Raw genomic sequence first — 16,902 nt, 5'->3', positions numbered from 1 at the left:
AAGTACATCAATCCCTTCTAATTTATCTATAAATTCATTGTAATTTTAACTAAAACAGTGAGTACAAATATAAAAATAATAGATCAATGAGTCAAAATAGAGAATCCACAAAGAGACTCAGGTATATAAGGGGGCTTAGCATTTGATAAAGACAGAAAAATGATGATTTCGATTACTGAATAAATGCCATTAAAGCAACTAAAAATGCATTTTGTGTAAAAGTAGCTAGATCTTTACCCCTTATCATGTAACCAAAAAATTTCCACATTCATAAAGTCCTAACATAAAAACAAGAGTTCCGTAAGCCGCAAAGGAAAAGACTGACACATATAATAATTAAAGCTGAAAAAAACTTTTTTTTTTTTTGAGATGAAGTTGCACGAGTGCAAGGTGCAATCTCACTCAATGCAACCTCCACCTCCCGGGTTCAAGCAATTCTCCTGCCTCAGCCTCCCCAGTAGCTAGGATTACAGGCACATGCCACCACGCCTGGCTAATTTTTTGTATTTTTAGTAGAAACAAGTTTCACCAGGTTAGCCAGGCCAATCTCAAACTCCTGACCTCAGGTGATCTGCTCAACTAAGCAAACCAAAGTGCTGGGATTACAGGTGTGTACCACTGCGACTGGCTCAAAAAATTTTTATATGGCTAAAGACATCTTAGATAAATTGAGAAAAACACTTTATATGGTTAAAGACATCTTAGATAAATTGAGAAAAACATTACAGAAAAAAAGTTAATTGCCCCAATAAAAAGAACTCTAAATCAATAAAAGAAACACAACCCAGGCTGGGCATGGTGGCTCACGCCTGTAATCCCAGAACTTTGGGAGGCCAAGGCAGGTGGATCACAAGTTCAGGAGTTCAAGACCAGCCTGACCAACATGGTGAAACTCCATCTCTATGAAACATACAAAAATTAGCCAAGCATGGTGGCACACGACTGTAATCCCAGCTACTGAGGAGGCTGAGGCAGGAGAATCACTTGAACCTGGGAGGCGGAGGTTGCAGTGAGGCCGAGATCATGCCACTGTACTCTAGCCTGGGCGACAGAGTGAGACTCCATCTTAAAAAAACAAAAAAAATAAATAAATAAATAAAAGAAAGAAACACAACCTGAAGAACATGAATAAAAAAAAAATAAACACACAAAAAAAATTAAACTCATCCTTGCTAATTAAAGAAATACAAATTAAAACAATAAATGTTACTTAACTGATTAAGATTTCAAAAGTTGATATATCCAATTTTGGCAAGAGTATGGAAAAAAGTTCTGTGTCTCACATGTATAACATTTTTGGAAAGCAATTTAGTTTTAAAAAATTTTTTGACTGGGTGCAGTGGCTCACATCTGTAATCCCAGCATTTTGGGAGGCCAAGGCAGGCGGATCACCTGAGGTCAGGAGTTCAACACCAGCCTTGACAACATGGTGAAACCCTGTCTCTACTAAAAATACAAAAAATTAGCCAGGTGTACTGGTACATGCCTGTAATCCCAGCTACTCAGGAAGTTAAGGCAGTAGAATCGCTTAAACTCGGGAGGCGGAGGTTACAGTGAGTTGAGATCATGCCTCTGTATCTGGCCTAGGTGACAGATTAAGACTTTGTCTCAAAAAAAAATTAATGAAAAACATAAATATTTAAAATATTTATATTCAAATTCTATACTCTCTCTAACACAGCAATTCTGTGTCTAGGGCTTTTTTCCCAAAAAAAAAAAAAATCCTATAGATATGCAAACATACAAGTATAAGAATGTTTTCTAATAGAGAACAGTCTCTAATAGAAAAAAATACAAAGCAACCTGAAATTGATTCAATAAACTAAGAACATAGTCATACAACAAAATACCACATATACATACTATGGAAACATAGAAAGGTAGCCACAGTCATTTTTTTATCTAGTTAAAAATCTGTTAAAGATCATATGTTATGATCTAATTTTTATAAATATAAATAAATATCAGCAAAGATAACAAAGATTTCTCTATATTTAGATATGCCTACAATAACATCTGGGAAAGAGGCTGCATACTAATCTACAAAGTCTGCTTAATGGGAAATGGGACTTAGGATGGGTGTGGGAGACTTCCTGTTTCTATCTGATGACAAAAGCTTGTATTTCTTTTACAATTAAAAAGATAACAAGAAAAGGAAAAAGGAAGGGAGGGGGAGAAGGAGGGGAGGGGGAGCTGGGAGATGGAAAGCAATCATGGAGAGTAAAACAAGAAGAGAAGCTGCAATTTCAAAGGTGCCTTTTGTACCCCCAACCCCGACTTACCATCAACGTCCTAGCTACACTGCAACCCAAGGTGCCGGCTCCAAGCAGCAGACATTTGACAGACACAACCTTGTCCAAGTCTAACGTAGGGACCAATCTCCAACACATCAGTTTGAGATTTAGATCCACTGATGACTCAGCTAACCTAGAAAAGGAGAGATTTACTTATTCAGTCACTCATTTGTGCAATAATCTTGTCCTAAAAGATATCAAGTGGCTATGCAAGAAAATAAGAAATAAATAATAAGGAAATTAGGATAAAAGGAAAAAGAAGATGAAGCTGGAGGGTAAGCAGGGAGGAGAAAGGCTCCCACACAGCAGCACGCTGTTGGAGTCCTCTGCAATGAGGGGGTGGGGGGCACAAATTTGATACTGAGCTCCCAGCAGCAAAGGTGAAAAGGGAAGAGCATGACCAGTTAAAGGAATCATGGTGTCCATGAATAAAAACACACCACTTGATTAAAAGGAAAGTTTTTCCTAGTACTGAAAACAGAAATTTCTCCCATATCTCCTTAATAAAGAGTGCATTCAGGCCGGGCACGGTGGCTCACGCCTGTAATCCCTGCATTTTGGGAGGCCGAAGTAGGCAGATCACTTGAGTCAGGAGTTCGAGACCAGCCTAGCCAACATGGTGAAACCCTGTCTCTACTAAAAATACAAAAATTAGCTGGGTGTGGTGGCGGGCACCTGTAATTCCAGCTACTCGGGAGGCTGAGGCAGGAGAATTGCTTGAACCAGGGAGTCAGAGATTGCAGTAAGCTGAGATCATGCCATTGCACTCCAGCCTGGGTGACAAGAACAAAACTCCATCTCAAAAAAACAAAAAAAGAAAAAGAAAAAAGAGTACACTCAGATTCACCCTTAGACACAATACTGGTTTCCATGAAATATTTCTTCTAATATCCTTCAAGGTGGGCCAATAAGGGAAGGGCGTGGTGTCTCACGCCTGTAATTCCAGCACTTTTGGAGGCTGAAGCAGGTAGATCATGAGGTCAGGAGTTCAACACCAGCCTGGACAACAAGGTGAAACCCTATCTCTACTAAAAATACAAAAAATTAGCTGAGTATGGTGGTGTGTGCCTGTAATCCTAGTTACTCGGGAGGCTGAGGCAGGAGAATTGCTTGAACTCAGGAGGTGGAGGTTGCAGTGAGCAGAGATAGTGCCATTGCACTGCAGCCTGGGTGACAGAGCAAGACTCCATCTTGGGTGGGGGGAAGGCCGGGTGTGGTAGCTCACACCTGTAATCCCAGCACTTTGGGAGGCCAAGGCGGGCAGATCATGAGCTCAGGAGATTGAGACCATTCTGGCTACCATGGTGAAACCCTGTCTCTACTAAAAATGCAAAAAATTAGCCAGGCATGGTGGTGCACACCTGTAGTCCCAGCTACTCGGGAGGCTGAGGCAGGAGAATCGCTCAAATCTGGGAGGCGGAGGTTGCAGTGAGCTGAGATCGTGCCACTGTACTCCAGCCTGGGTGACAGAATGAGACTCCATCTCAGAAGAAAAAAAAAAAAACGTAGGCCAATAGGACCAAGCTATAGGACAATCCTTAAAGGATCGAAAGACAGTACAGGTACACTACACTGGTGGTCTGAGAGCATGAGCTTGAAACAAGAACAAAATTTAGAATATTTAGAACAGACAAACAGTGTACCCTTCAGGATATCCATTGTCAATATTAATTCTCACAACCAAACCTCAATTAAAGAGCAGAATAACACACAGCAGCATGAATGGCACCACTTGGGATGAATTCCACAATGCTGCGTTGGCCTGACAGAACTTGGTGTGTGTCTTGGTTACAAAAAGCCCAAATGGAGAAAACAGCTTCCAAAATATACCTTTTAGGGTCCATACATTCACTGAGGTTCACCATCCTTGGTCCCATGCCTCCTTTCTGGTTCTTTTCCCATCCAACTGCTTTAGGACAATCTTAAAGCAAATAAAACACAAAGCTTAATGAAGGAGGGAAGAATAAAAACAAACAGATCAAACAGCAAGCTTGTATAAAAAAGACTGACATTTATAATGGCCCATGCATTGATACTTTGCTTCTTTCTAAAAGAGACCTGAGGGCCTGAATTTCCATGGACTTGCCACAGTTGCCTCCCCATCTTCCTCAGCTACTGGGAATGTTGTTTAGAGACCATCAGTCCCAAGCAATCTTCCTGCACAGGAGCTTCTGAAATAGCCCTCAACTCTGCCCCAAGGTGCCTCAACTTTCACTGTTACTAGAAGTTGAAAAAAAGAAAAAGATATTATCTGGGGTAGGCGTAACCCCACTGAGGCCTCTCTATCTAAGCAAGCCAAGCCAATGTAACTGCAGCACACCTTCACTGAAGTTCCTATTGGGATTTGAACCTCTAAATTCAGCGTGTCCCTTCTGTTGCTCATACTTATCATGTCCCTCTGCTCAGCCTTTCTGTCACTACACCTGTGTGTAGATCACAGTCCAAGGTGACTGTCCTTTAATTAAGCTGCCCTTTCCTTTAAGCGCATCTGTATCCATTCAGAACTTTCCCTTCTCTGACTTCTCCCTTTCCCACTGCCCGCTTTTAATCCCTGCTATGGGAGCCTCTGTAATTCCAGTCAATTCCAATTCCAGCAGTTCCCAAAGTGTGTCCTATTCAATAATCTCAGAGGATAAGGATCCTGTGGCTAAACAGACTTGGGAAATGCTTCTACACTTTTATCTATCTTCTATATTCTAGCCCCCACGTATCACTGAAACCTGGCCATTCACACTGCACATGAGGGAGACAAAAGCTCTGAGACTTGCTTGGTGAAACCACAGCCTTGTAAATCTTCTTAGTGAATCCACCCACTCTCTTTCGCTCCCTGCATCTCTGGACCTCTGCTGCTCCCCCTTTCGCATTGAATTCCCACTGCTCACAATAAAGCCTGAACTCCTGAGCAAGGAATTCACCCCACCACAGCCTACACTTCCAGCACCATCTTCACTGTCTGCCTTAAGCAGCAGGCTCTGCAAAAACAGAAACTCCTTGACTTGAAGTTAAGATGTACGGGACTAGGAGGGGGAATTTTCATTTTGTTTCTAATTGTACGCTGGTTTTCTTTGTCCATTCTCCTACTTTTGAATTTCTATCAAGATCAAAATTTTCCTTTCCTTGGGAAATTTTTCAGCTTTTGACATTAAAAAAAGAATAGTTTGCCCAATATAATGATGGAACCAAGAAGGTACTGATTTCCTTTACATGATCTTTTGTTTCTGCGATAGGATGACCAATGAGAAACCATAAGGCCAATTATCCTTGAAAGTTACTTGGGCCCCAGTTTGACTGAGGGTGTCATTCACAGCAAGAAGCCAGAAAGCAAATGTCATTCTCCTTTTAAATTGGGTACTCTGATTTGGCTTTTTTAAAATGCCATGAAAAATTAAAACTGAAATAATAAAATTTTCTTATTTGAAACAGGGTCTTGTTATGTTGCTGAAGCTGGTCTTGAACTCCTGGGCTTAAGTGATCCTCCAGCTTAAGTCTCTGGAGTAGCTGGGATTACAGGCATTAGCCATCACACAAAGTCAAATTTGAGTTTCTTAAAGAGGTTAAGATTTCAGAATTATTTTTCTGTGGGGAAAAAAAAAAGAGTTCATACCTGCCACTCATTGATATTTTGTTTGATTTTATTACTATTCTTAGATTGAATTAAAAAATGTGTCTCTCAACAGCAAATACATGGAATCAACTTAAATGCCCATCAATGATAGACTGGATAAAGAAAATGTGGTATACATACACCATGGAATACTATGCAGCCATAGAAAAGAATGAGACCATGTCTTTTGTGGGAACATGGATGGAGCTGGAGGCCATTATCTTTAGCAAACTAATGCAGGAAGAGAAAACCAAATACCACATGTTCTCACTTATAAGTGGGAGCTAAATGATGAGAACTCATGACACAAAGGGGAATAACAGACACTGGGGCCTACTTGAGGGTGGAGGGTGGGAGGAGGGAGAAGAGCAGAATAACTACTAGGTACTAGGCTTAGTACCTGGCTGATGAAATAACCTGCACAACAAACCCCTGTGAAACAAGTTTACCTACATAACAAACCACGTATACCCCTAAACCTCAAAGTTTTTTTTTAAAAATGTGTCTCTGATATACAGCACAGGAACTTGACAAGAACTACAGAATCACAGCCTCATACTGTAATTTGTAACTCCAGTCTAGGTTTTCTCCCGTTACAGGTTAGAAATTATCAGAAAAAAAACAACAACATCATAATTTCAAATTAAAAGCTCTCTATACTTAAAAGGTTACAGATGCTGGGCTCATGTCTAGTCCAAGCTACTTGGGAGGCTTGGAGAAAGGATTTAGCCCACGAGTTCAAGGCCAGCCTGGGCAACATAAGAAGACCTCATCTCTCAAAAAGTAAAAATAAAAAGGGTATAGCCATTTCTAAGAAAATTAGATGCCCTTTAAAGTTAATAATGAAAAAAATACCACATATGGCAATAGTATTTAATTTACCATACCTGCTTCCATATAATCTGTAAGATATACACCAAATTAAATGAGAATTTTTTTTTTTTTGAGACAGAGTTTCGGTTTGTCACCAGGCTGGAGTTCAGTGGCACAATCTCGGCTCACTGCAACCTCCGCCTCCCTGGTTCAAGTGATTCTCCTGCCTCAGCCTTCCAAGTAGCTGGGACTACAGGTGCATGCCACTATGCCCAGCTAATTTTTGTATTTTTAGTAGAGATGGAGTTTCACCATGTTGGCCAGGATGGTCTTGATCTCTTGACCTCATGATCTGCCTGCCTTGGCCTCCCAAAGTGCTGGGATTACAGGCATAAGTCACAGCGCCAGGCCAGAATTCTTTATAAAGTTGTATTTACTGTAAAGTTTTATTTACAGCTAAGAGGGAACATACTAGTTTACATGAAAAACAGGAAATTCATTTGCCTTTCTTAAGCTAAATAATCTACATTTGATATCAGGCATAAAGAAGATGTGTTAAAGGCTTTATTGGATGACAGAAAACCTTTCTTGAATGGAAATGTACAGTGTGGTTCCTGGGTTTAAATGTCAGCATTGGCCAGGTGTGGTGGCTCATGCTTGTAATCCTAGAACTTTGGGAGGCTGAGGCAGGCGGACTGTCTGAGCTCAGGAGTCAGACCAGCCTAGGCAACATGGTGAAACCCCATCTCTGCTAAAATACAAAAAATTAGCCGGGTGTGGTAGCATGCGCCTGTAGTCCCAGCTACGCAGGAGGCTGAGGCAGAACTGCTTGAACCCAGGAGGCAGAGGTTGCATTGAGCCGAGATTGTGACACTGCACTCCAGTCTGGACGACAGAGTGAGACATTGTAGCCAAAAAAAAAAAAAAAAAAAAAAAAGTCAACATCATCAAGCGAAGCGTGAGCCTTACCATAGAGAGTAGGGTGTAAGAATAACTCAGTGCCTTTGTCATAGAAGTGGAAAGAAAATTGACTCCCCACAGGGTGGTTGGCAAGATTAAGTGAGTACCTCATGGATGGTGCCTGGCAGCTTGTCAGACATAGAAACCAGATCCACATTAGTTAACTCTCACCTCATTCCCTGAGACCATACTTGTCCAACTGGCGGCCCAGTGTGGCTTTGAATGTGGCCCAACACAAATTCATAAACTTTCTTAAAATATTATAAGATTTCCTTGCAATTTTTTTTTTTAGTTCATCAGCTATCATTAGTGTTAGTGTATTTTATGTGTGGCCCAAGACAATTCTTCCAATGTGGCCCAGGAAAGCCAAAAGACTGTACACCCCTGTGACTATCTTTAAGTGTGGTTTAATAAAACAAAGGTATGGCACATAAGTTAACAATACACAGGCGCTATTTTAGAATTTGCCAGAAGAGGGTGCTGCATCCAATGCAAATATCTAAAGACAACAGAAAGGCAAAGGCTCTAAACTGAAACGCAGTTTCCTCCTTTGACTGATCAAGCAGAAGTACTCTGTCAATCTTTCGAAGTCTGTAAAGACATCTGTGTTAGAGCATTGAATCGCTGAAAAAATGTCATCTGAGCCAATCTTGAATCCTTCTGACTTTAGCACTCTAGAATAAAGATCTCAGAATATATATATATATTTTTTGAGACAGAGTCTTGCTGTGTCACCCAGGCTGGAATGCAGCAGCATAATTGGCTCACTACAACCTCCACTCCCAGGTTCAAGTGATTCTCCTGCCTCAGCCTCCTGAGTAGCTGGGATTCCAGGCACCCACCATCACTCCTGGCTAATTTTTGTATTTTTAGTAGAGATGGAGTTTCACCATGTTGGCCAGGCCACTTTCCAACTCCTGACCTCAGGTGATTCACCTGCCTCGGCCTTCCAAGTGCTGGGATTACAGACCTGAGCCACTGCGCCCGGCCTTGGAAGAGATTTTGACACCATCTCCCCATCACACACACATTTTAAGGCATACTTATGGTATAAGGAAAGAAATGTGCCTTCGAACCATGAAGATGGTGTGAGGAACAACAAATTAATATATGTGAGGCCTGGCTCGGTAGCTCACGCCTGTAATCCCAGCACTTTGGGAGGCTAAGGTGGGTGAACCACTTGAGGTTGGGAGTTCAAGACCAGCCTGACCAACATAGTGAAACCCACCTCTACTAAAAATACAAAAATTAGTCAGGTGTGGTGGCAGGCTCCTGTAATCCCAGCTACTTGGGAGGCTGAGGCAGGAGAATTGCTTGAACCTGGGAGGCAGAGGTTGCAGTGAGTCGAAATCAGGCCATTGCACTCCAGCCTGGGTGACAAAGCTAGACTCTGCCTCAAAAAAAAAAAATATATATATGTACACATATATATATATACACATTACATATATATATACATTTTATATACATATACATTATATATATACATTTTTTATATATATACACATTTTTTATATATATACATTTTATATATATATACACATTGTGAATGTGCTCTGAAAAGCATACAAATCACATAGAGATGAGGGACTATTTTGGCAAGAAATATAAAAGTGCTGCGGTTTGAGCTAGGAAATTTACATAACATTTATTAAGCACCTATGACGTGCCAGAAATTGTGCTCTGACTTTGACACAGGACATGGATTCCTGATAAGAAATACTCTCAACGCAGGGCATTATATCCTTATTTCACTCAAACTTGAGTAGGTATTCCATCTCTGTGACATATGTAAAAATATCTCTCCATATATGTATATATATACAAATACATACACATATTTAATCTATAGATAAAATGTCTCTAAGTTTCTAAATTTATAAAATGGAGATAAAAGCTGGTGATCCTCCCATAAAGATCAAATGAAGATATTAAATGTGGAAGGAGAAATGGCATTTTTGTTTACTTTACTATATGGAGAACAGGATCACACACAACTTTAAGTACATAACAAATAAACACGTAAGCACATTAATACTTCATCTTTCCTAGCCGGGCGCGGTGGCTCACGCCTGTAATCCCAGCACTTTAGGAGGCTGAGGTGGGGCAAATCACAATGTCAGGAGTTCAAGACCATCCTGACCAAAATGGTGAAACCCCGTCTCTACTAAAAACACAAAAATTAGCTGGGTGTGGTGCCCCCGTGCCTGTAATCCCAGCTACTCAGGAGGCTGAGGCAGGAGAATTGCTTGAACCCAGGAGGCGGAGACTGCAGTGAGCGGAGATCATGCCACTGCACTCCAGCTTGGCAACAGAGCAAGACTCCATCTCAAAAAACAAACAAACAAAAAAAACAAGAAAACACTTCATCCTTCCTTTAAGAATAGACAGGAATAAAGATTTTGTGTTAAACAAAAGTAAAATTGAAAATAAGGGGCAGAGGAGAACAAATCTTGAAGACTGAAAAAAATGCCTAGAGAAAATTTCCTGGTCACAATCTTTGCCTTTGTTCCAGTCTGAATAGCAGAGCGTGCCCTCTGTTCGAAGTAGGTGTCTGCATTGGCAAGGAGGTACTAGTTGCACTTTTCTCTTCCTTTCTTCTGCCATTGTGAAGGGATGAAAAGAAAGTAAACCTGGTTCCATTTCTGATAAATGATAATTATATGCATTTTCAAACACCAGCAAATTACCTGGGCTAAATGCCATTTCTGGAAGCTTCACTTCGAAGATAATACTGTGGACAACATCTCTCGCCCCCTGCATGGTACGGTCACGGAAGCAAAGGACTTCAACAGACTGGAAACTGCTACTCCTGTTGTCATGCCCGGATTTTTATTTATTTATTATTTTTGTTAAAAGGAAGGAAAAGAAAAAGCTCACATAAGAGCTTCAGCAAACCAGTTGGAGAGAATTCAATGCATTGTAATTATGCCCCTCTGACAACTGAGGGAGATGGTCTTAACCTTTTTGAACATATTCATATTATGGTTTCTCTGTCCAATGAGGCTGAACAATAAACTGGCTGAGGTGAATTTTATATTACAATCGTATTGCACATAAATAATTCTGACAAATATTTAAATGCAGGGAAAAAATGCTCACAAGACATTTAGAAAAAAACCTCTAAGCAGTAGCACCTCAGTCAGTAGTTAGGAAGTCCATTTGCACTTTGTAGACTTACCACCTGGATAATTGTGGATTGTCTCCCTCAAAGGACAGTCTGTAATTTATCTATCTTCATATTTTTAAATAAACATTTTTATAAGTAGACACAAAGAAAATTACACAAATCCCAAGTATAAACAAGGCTGTCTCATGCTTTCTCTCAGTCATTAACCACTCCCTTCAAAAGTAACAACTACTCTAAGTCCATACATTGGTTTTGCCTATTTTGAACTTTACACAAATGGAATCACAGAATATGTATTGTTTAGGTCCAGCTTATTCCGCTTAATATTATGCTTTTAAAATTCATCAATGTTGATTTCTGTTAATAGTTCACTCAGATTCACTGTAACATGGTATTTTATTGTAAGGGATATACTATAAATTATCATTCATTTCATTATTGAAGAATGTGTGGGTTATTCCCAGCTTTTGGTTATTAAGAATAATGCTTCTGTAAACATTCTTGTAAATGTATTCTGCTTCTATCTATGTATGTATTTAGTGAGCAATCTACTTGAGAGTAACACTGCTGAGCCATAGATATTTTTAATTTTGGTAGATACTGCTCAACATTTTTCCAGCAGTATTTGAGAGTTCTAGTTGCTCCACATTGTCGACAACACTTGGTGTGGACGTTTTTGTTAAATACTTTTGGTGGATATGTAGAAGCAACTCATTATGGTTTTAATTTTTATTTCCTTAATGACATGATATTGGGCATCTTTTCAAATGTATATAGGCTTTTAAGATATCCTCTAATTATTTTAGGGTTAAGAAAAATGGAGAATGACAGCAGTAGAAAATTCCTATCTGAAAGCAACCCAGACAGCTAGAAGGGAGGGTGACAGAATTTGTGTCAGGACCTGTGGCTACCAACTCTACCATATGCTAAAACATCTTTAGTACAGAATGATCAGAGTATATGGCTCCCTAACAGACCTGATTAAGCCTCATATGGAAATTGGGTTATGACTGATTTACTGATTGCCTGGTTTCCATGCCCAAAATGAAAAAAAAAAATGCATTTGGGAAAACAGAGATACGGATAGAAACAGACACATTGTAAAACACATACTGACAGAGGCAGACAGACAGACAGACAGACAAACACACACTCTTGTAAATACCATCTGTGGGCTGCTAGGACCAAAAAATTCCTCAAAGGCCATCCAGGGTACTGGGCTAAGTTACAGGGATCATATACACCAATTGTTATCTGTGAACAAAAAAGACTTTCTGAGTGAGTCAAGTATCACGTCAGCTTCACAATACAGATGTTGCTTATATTTCCTCTTTGCTTTTTTATGCTTTCTGCAAAGCCTTAAAAATTAGACACCTGGAAAAGGGCTAAGGGGAGAAGAAGAAAGCCACAGGATGTCACTCTGGATATAGAACTTCCTGATGGTAGGGGCTATCAAATTCTTGTCTGCACACCCTGTGCCTTGCATTGGGCCTGGCAGAAAGTAGGAGCTAAGTACATTTAAAAGGAAGAAAGACTGGAAGGAAGATGGGGAATGAAGGAGGACAGTCAACAGGGCTTGCATAGAGATCCTCTTGTAGAAAAAAAATATAATCTGTGAAAATGCCTCATTTTTAGTCAGATCAAGTTAAACAGCCAGTTACCCGTGATTTTGCTAACATATATTTCCTCCTCCCCTTTCCCATCCCACTCCAATCCTGATCTTCATCTGGAAAACCCTACTCAATTTAAAATACCATTTCTTTAGTGAAGACTTTCCCTGAAAGAAGTAGTCGGCCTATCCTCGCTGCTTCCATAGCGTTTTGAACATTATGTACAATATTTTTCACTTTTCTGTTTCCTTCCTTTCAAAGACAATGAGCATCCAGCACCCAGATACTGACTTTGAAATACCATTCTCACATGGTTAATTCTAGGGCTCAGGCAGGAAAAATACAAGAGAAGCTTGGAGCATCTTATAGTACCAGGAAATAAGGAGATATTCAAAAAACAAATGGTCTGGGTCATGCCAAGGGGATACAGGCGCCAACTGAAAGAGTTCCCAATGGCCAAGGCTGGAACAGTTTGTGCAACAATATAAATAATACGATGTTGAATTACAACCCAAAGTATAAAATAAGTATCTATGAGTCCACACTGATGTAAATAAAGAATGGAATAAATGTGAAGGGACAAGTCTTCCTTAAAGAAAATTTTCAAACAATATATAAAAATACTGCCCTCTTCAGGAGCAAAATTTAACCCTTCCCCTTCTAAAAGGTAGCTCAATTCGTGATTTACTTCCAAAGAAAAAATAGTAACGCTACAGTGGAGAAAACCGGCAAATATTACCTTAACCAAGCAATCAGTTTAACATTACCCAGGATGTCACAGGGATATCAGGTGATAAGGGCACTTCACTCAGTGGTATTCTTTCCAAAAACCCATAACCCCAGTCTAATCACAAGAAAACATCAGACAAACGCAAATTAAGGCACATTCTATAAAAATAACTAATCAGTACTCCTCAAAAATGTCAAGGTGATTAAAAAAAACAAAGTGTGAGAAACAATTACAGATCAGAGGAAACTAAAGAGGAGACATGACAACAAATTGCAATGTAGTAGTATCCTGGACTGGATCCTGAAGAGAAAGAGGATATTATAGGAAAAGCTGGTGAAATCCAAAATGTCTAGAGTTGAGTTAATAGTAATGTACAAATGCTGGGTTCTCAGTTTTGACAAATGAACCGTGGTGATGTGATGTGACAACCTTAGAGAAAACTGACACTGGGTGAAGGTATATGGGAATTCTCTGTACTGTCTTTGCCACTCTCTTCTATGAATCTAAAATTATCCCAAAATAAAGTTTATTTCAAAAAAAACGAAGACAAAGAGCAGCATCTGCAGAGCTGAGAGTATCTTTTTCATCTCTCCATGATGAGTTCATAAATACAGAGCAGACACTTGGTGAATGTTTTCTGAATGATAAAAAGGTAGATGGATGGATAAATGAGGGGAAGAAAGAAAGGAAGGATATAGAGTGGGTAGGGTGAGGGAGGAAACTGGCGGGCAGAGAACGGTAAATTGACCCATAGGTTTCCTTTATAAGTATAGCATGGGTTAAATGAAAACACAGCTGATACATTTTTGTTAAATCTAGATCCAGTTAGTTCTGTAAGAATGGAATCAGCCTAAACACTCCCATTTATTTCCCACAATGCTTGGTATAGTATCAGCCACAAAGTAGGAGCTTAACCAATATTCAGAAGGAATATCCATAAGCCCACCATCCTGAGAGAACTATTAACAACTTGGTGTATAACTGCCCATAAACTTATTATTTGCATAAATATATTTTAATTACTAGGACTTTGAAACAAACATAGGATCATGCTATAAATACTGTCTTTGTTGTTGTTTTGAGACAGAGTCTCACTCTATTACCCAGGCTGGATGGAGTGCAGTGGCACAATCTCAGTTCACTACAACCTCCACCTCAAGTGATTCAAGCGATTCTCGTGCCTCAGCCTCTGCAGTACCTGAGACTACAAACAGACGTGCACTACCATGCCCGGCTAATTTGTAGTATTTTTCAGTAAAGATGGGGTTTCACCATGTTGGCCAGGCTGGTCTCAATCTCCTGGCCTCAAGTGATCCACAGGCCTTGGCCTCCTAATGTGCTGGGATTACAGGCATGAGCCACTGCGCCCGGCCTAAATATTGTTTTATATCTCTTATTGTATTGTGAACTGCCTTCCATGCCAGTAAATGTTCCACAACCATTGTGAGTAATGGCTGAATGGCATTCCATTGTATTGATGTACCAAACTTTTTTCTATTTTCTTTTGAAGGACAATTAAGTAGTTTTTATCTGCTCAATCTCTGAAAATGAATTTTGCTATGGTCCTATCAGATAACTACTGTATTATTTCAAAGACACTCCTTAAAATATTTGCAACCTTTTCCATTATATGTAATTTTCTTATTCCTAAAATTTGAAGCATTTTCTGTCTAAATGCATGTTTGTGTCTTAAATGCAAATAGACAGATTCATATTTAATTTAATACAAACAGGTCCACAGCTATGGTCATCCTTTTAGGAAATACCTTTATTTGAGATTTCTTTTTCCACAGAGATAAGGTATCAGTATCTAGGGCTCTTTTAAAAAGAGCTTAGTATGCTGAGCAGCCTCTTACTAAATCAGGCCTAGGGCAAAGTACTCAACCCTCCAAGCCACAATTTAATCATGGAGGAATATATTATATTCCTCCATATTCATGCAGCTGGTCTACTCCATGGACTTGAATTTTGGGTGTATTAGAGAGGGTGCTCTTAAAAACAAAAGAAAACATCTCTGGACTATCTGTCATTATCTTGAAAACTCCGGATTGGCTCTATGTCTTCCCATGCTCCTCAAAATGTGGTACATGCCCCAGCAGCATGAATGCGTCAGCCTTCCTTGGGAGCCTTCAGAAATGCAGAATCCCAGGCCTTCTCCCCAGACCTGCTGAATCAGAGTCTGTATTTTAATAAGAACCCAGGTGATTCATACATACATAGAGAAAATAATATATTCCTCCATGACGGAGGAAATAATATATTACTTATTTCATAGAGCTGTAGTGAGGATTAAATTAGCAATACTAAACATGAAAAGTCCAGTACATACATGGTGCTACTAATATGATTATTGGTGATAGACTCAGAATCTCCAGTGGTGAGCCCAACAATCTTTATCTGTACTAGGGTCGTGAATAATCCTGATGGAGCTGGTCCACTCCATGGACTTGAATTTGGGGCATATTAGAGAGGGTGCTCTTATAGACAAAAGAAAACATCTCCAGACTGTCATTATCTTGAAAACTCTGGATTGGCTCTATGTCTTCCCATGCGTCTCAAAATGTGTGCCCCAGCAGCATGCACATCAGCCTTCCCTGGGAGCCTTCAGAAATGCAGAATCCCAGGCCTCCTCCCCAGACCTGCTGAATCAGAGTTTGCATTTTAATAAGAACCCAGGTGATGCATACACCCATGGAAGTTTCAGAAGCACTGCTTCTCCTCAACCTTCTATAGCTGTGGGTCTCAAACCTGAAGACGCTTGGGTATCACCTGGAGAGCTATCAAAAATACTGCTGCCAGGTATCCAGAGGTTCTAGTTTAATTGATCTGGTGTTTGGCTTAAGAATTAGTTATTTTAAAAGATCTTCAGGTGATTCTAATGTGCAGGTTACAAACTTATTGTTTGTCTGCAGCAGTTTCTAAAAGTATGGTCCGGCACAGACCACCTGCAGAATTGCTTAGAAGCCTGATGAACCTGCACAACAACCTGCCCATACACATACACACAATCTGATCCCAGACCTTTCTAGGTACCACCACCATGTCCAGTGCATATCCAGTGAATATCTCATGTGATTCTCATGTACGCTATCATCTTAGCACTAGCTGTCTAGAGTCAAAAGGAGAAAATGAGTATTTGCTTAAAAGAGGGTTCACTGCATAAATATACATAAGGGTAAAAAATTCCTGACTTTAGAAAAATTAAAATATGGAGAAGCAAGCATTTTGCAATAAAGAAAATACAGGATGCATTTCATATTTGATATCTTGCTGGTTTAGAACTCTTTGTAAAGGCAGGTGCAGTATATTCATCTTTCCATCTCTAGTTACCTAAGCACAGTGCCTGATAGTCAGCAAATATCTACTGAATAGATGACAGACTAGTAAATTTCTCCAGGCTCAAATACATGGACTCCCCCTCTGCAAAGATCTTGGGCAGGGATCCTGGGAGACAGCTAGAAGGGAAAAAGTGATGCCTGATCAACACAGACCTGAAGCTTCCATACAAACTGGGATGCAGCATCTCAGCAAGTTACTTTTCCTTCCTTCGTTCCTCTCTCAACATTACAGGGTCTCCACTCAACGGCATTTTAACCCTAGGATTCTCCTAGGTTAGAATGTGAGAGTAAGATAAAAAAGAGGGCTTCCTATGGTAAGTAAGAGAACTCTGAGAAGATTACCAGCCTAGGGCTTCCACCAAATTAAGAAGTTGTCTTCCTTGAGCTCTTGTGGTCCATCTGGCCACACTATCTGCTACTCTT

The 16,902-nt window shown here is 39.9% G+C and overlaps 1 protein-coding gene across 8 annotated transcripts in view; it reads right to left on the bottom strand.

Annotated features, from left to right (window-relative positions):
- ATG7 (autophagy related 7) overlaps positions 1-16,902 on the bottom strand; it is a 277,334-nt gene that overhangs the window by 206,362 nt on the left and 54,070 nt on the right. For all 8 annotated transcript variants that reach the window (XM_064362017.1, XM_064362022.1, XM_064362023.1 and 5 more), the window contains 4 exons: positions 11,967-12,055; positions 10,362-10,483; positions 4,125-4,215; positions 2,283-2,427 (listed from right to left, as the gene is read on the bottom strand). In XM_064362017.1, coding sequence (XP_064218087.1) covers positions 2,283-2,427; positions 4,125-4,215; positions 10,362-10,483; positions 11,967-12,055 — 447 coding nt within the window. The remainder of the gene's footprint in view (positions 1-2,282; positions 2,428-4,124; positions 4,216-10,361; positions 10,484-11,966; positions 12,056-16,902) is intronic.

This window comes from Aotus nancymaae, unplaced genomic scaffold, assembly GCF_030222135.1.
Source record: "Aotus nancymaae isolate 86718 unplaced genomic scaffold, 86718_ANA_hifiasm-v0.15.2.pri h1tg000046l, whole genome shotgun sequence".
In the NCBI taxonomy this organism is placed as follows: domain Eukaryota; kingdom Metazoa; phylum Chordata; class Mammalia; order Primates; family Aotidae; genus Aotus; species Aotus nancymaae.
This window is presented reverse-complemented; position numbering and strand designations above follow the sequence as displayed.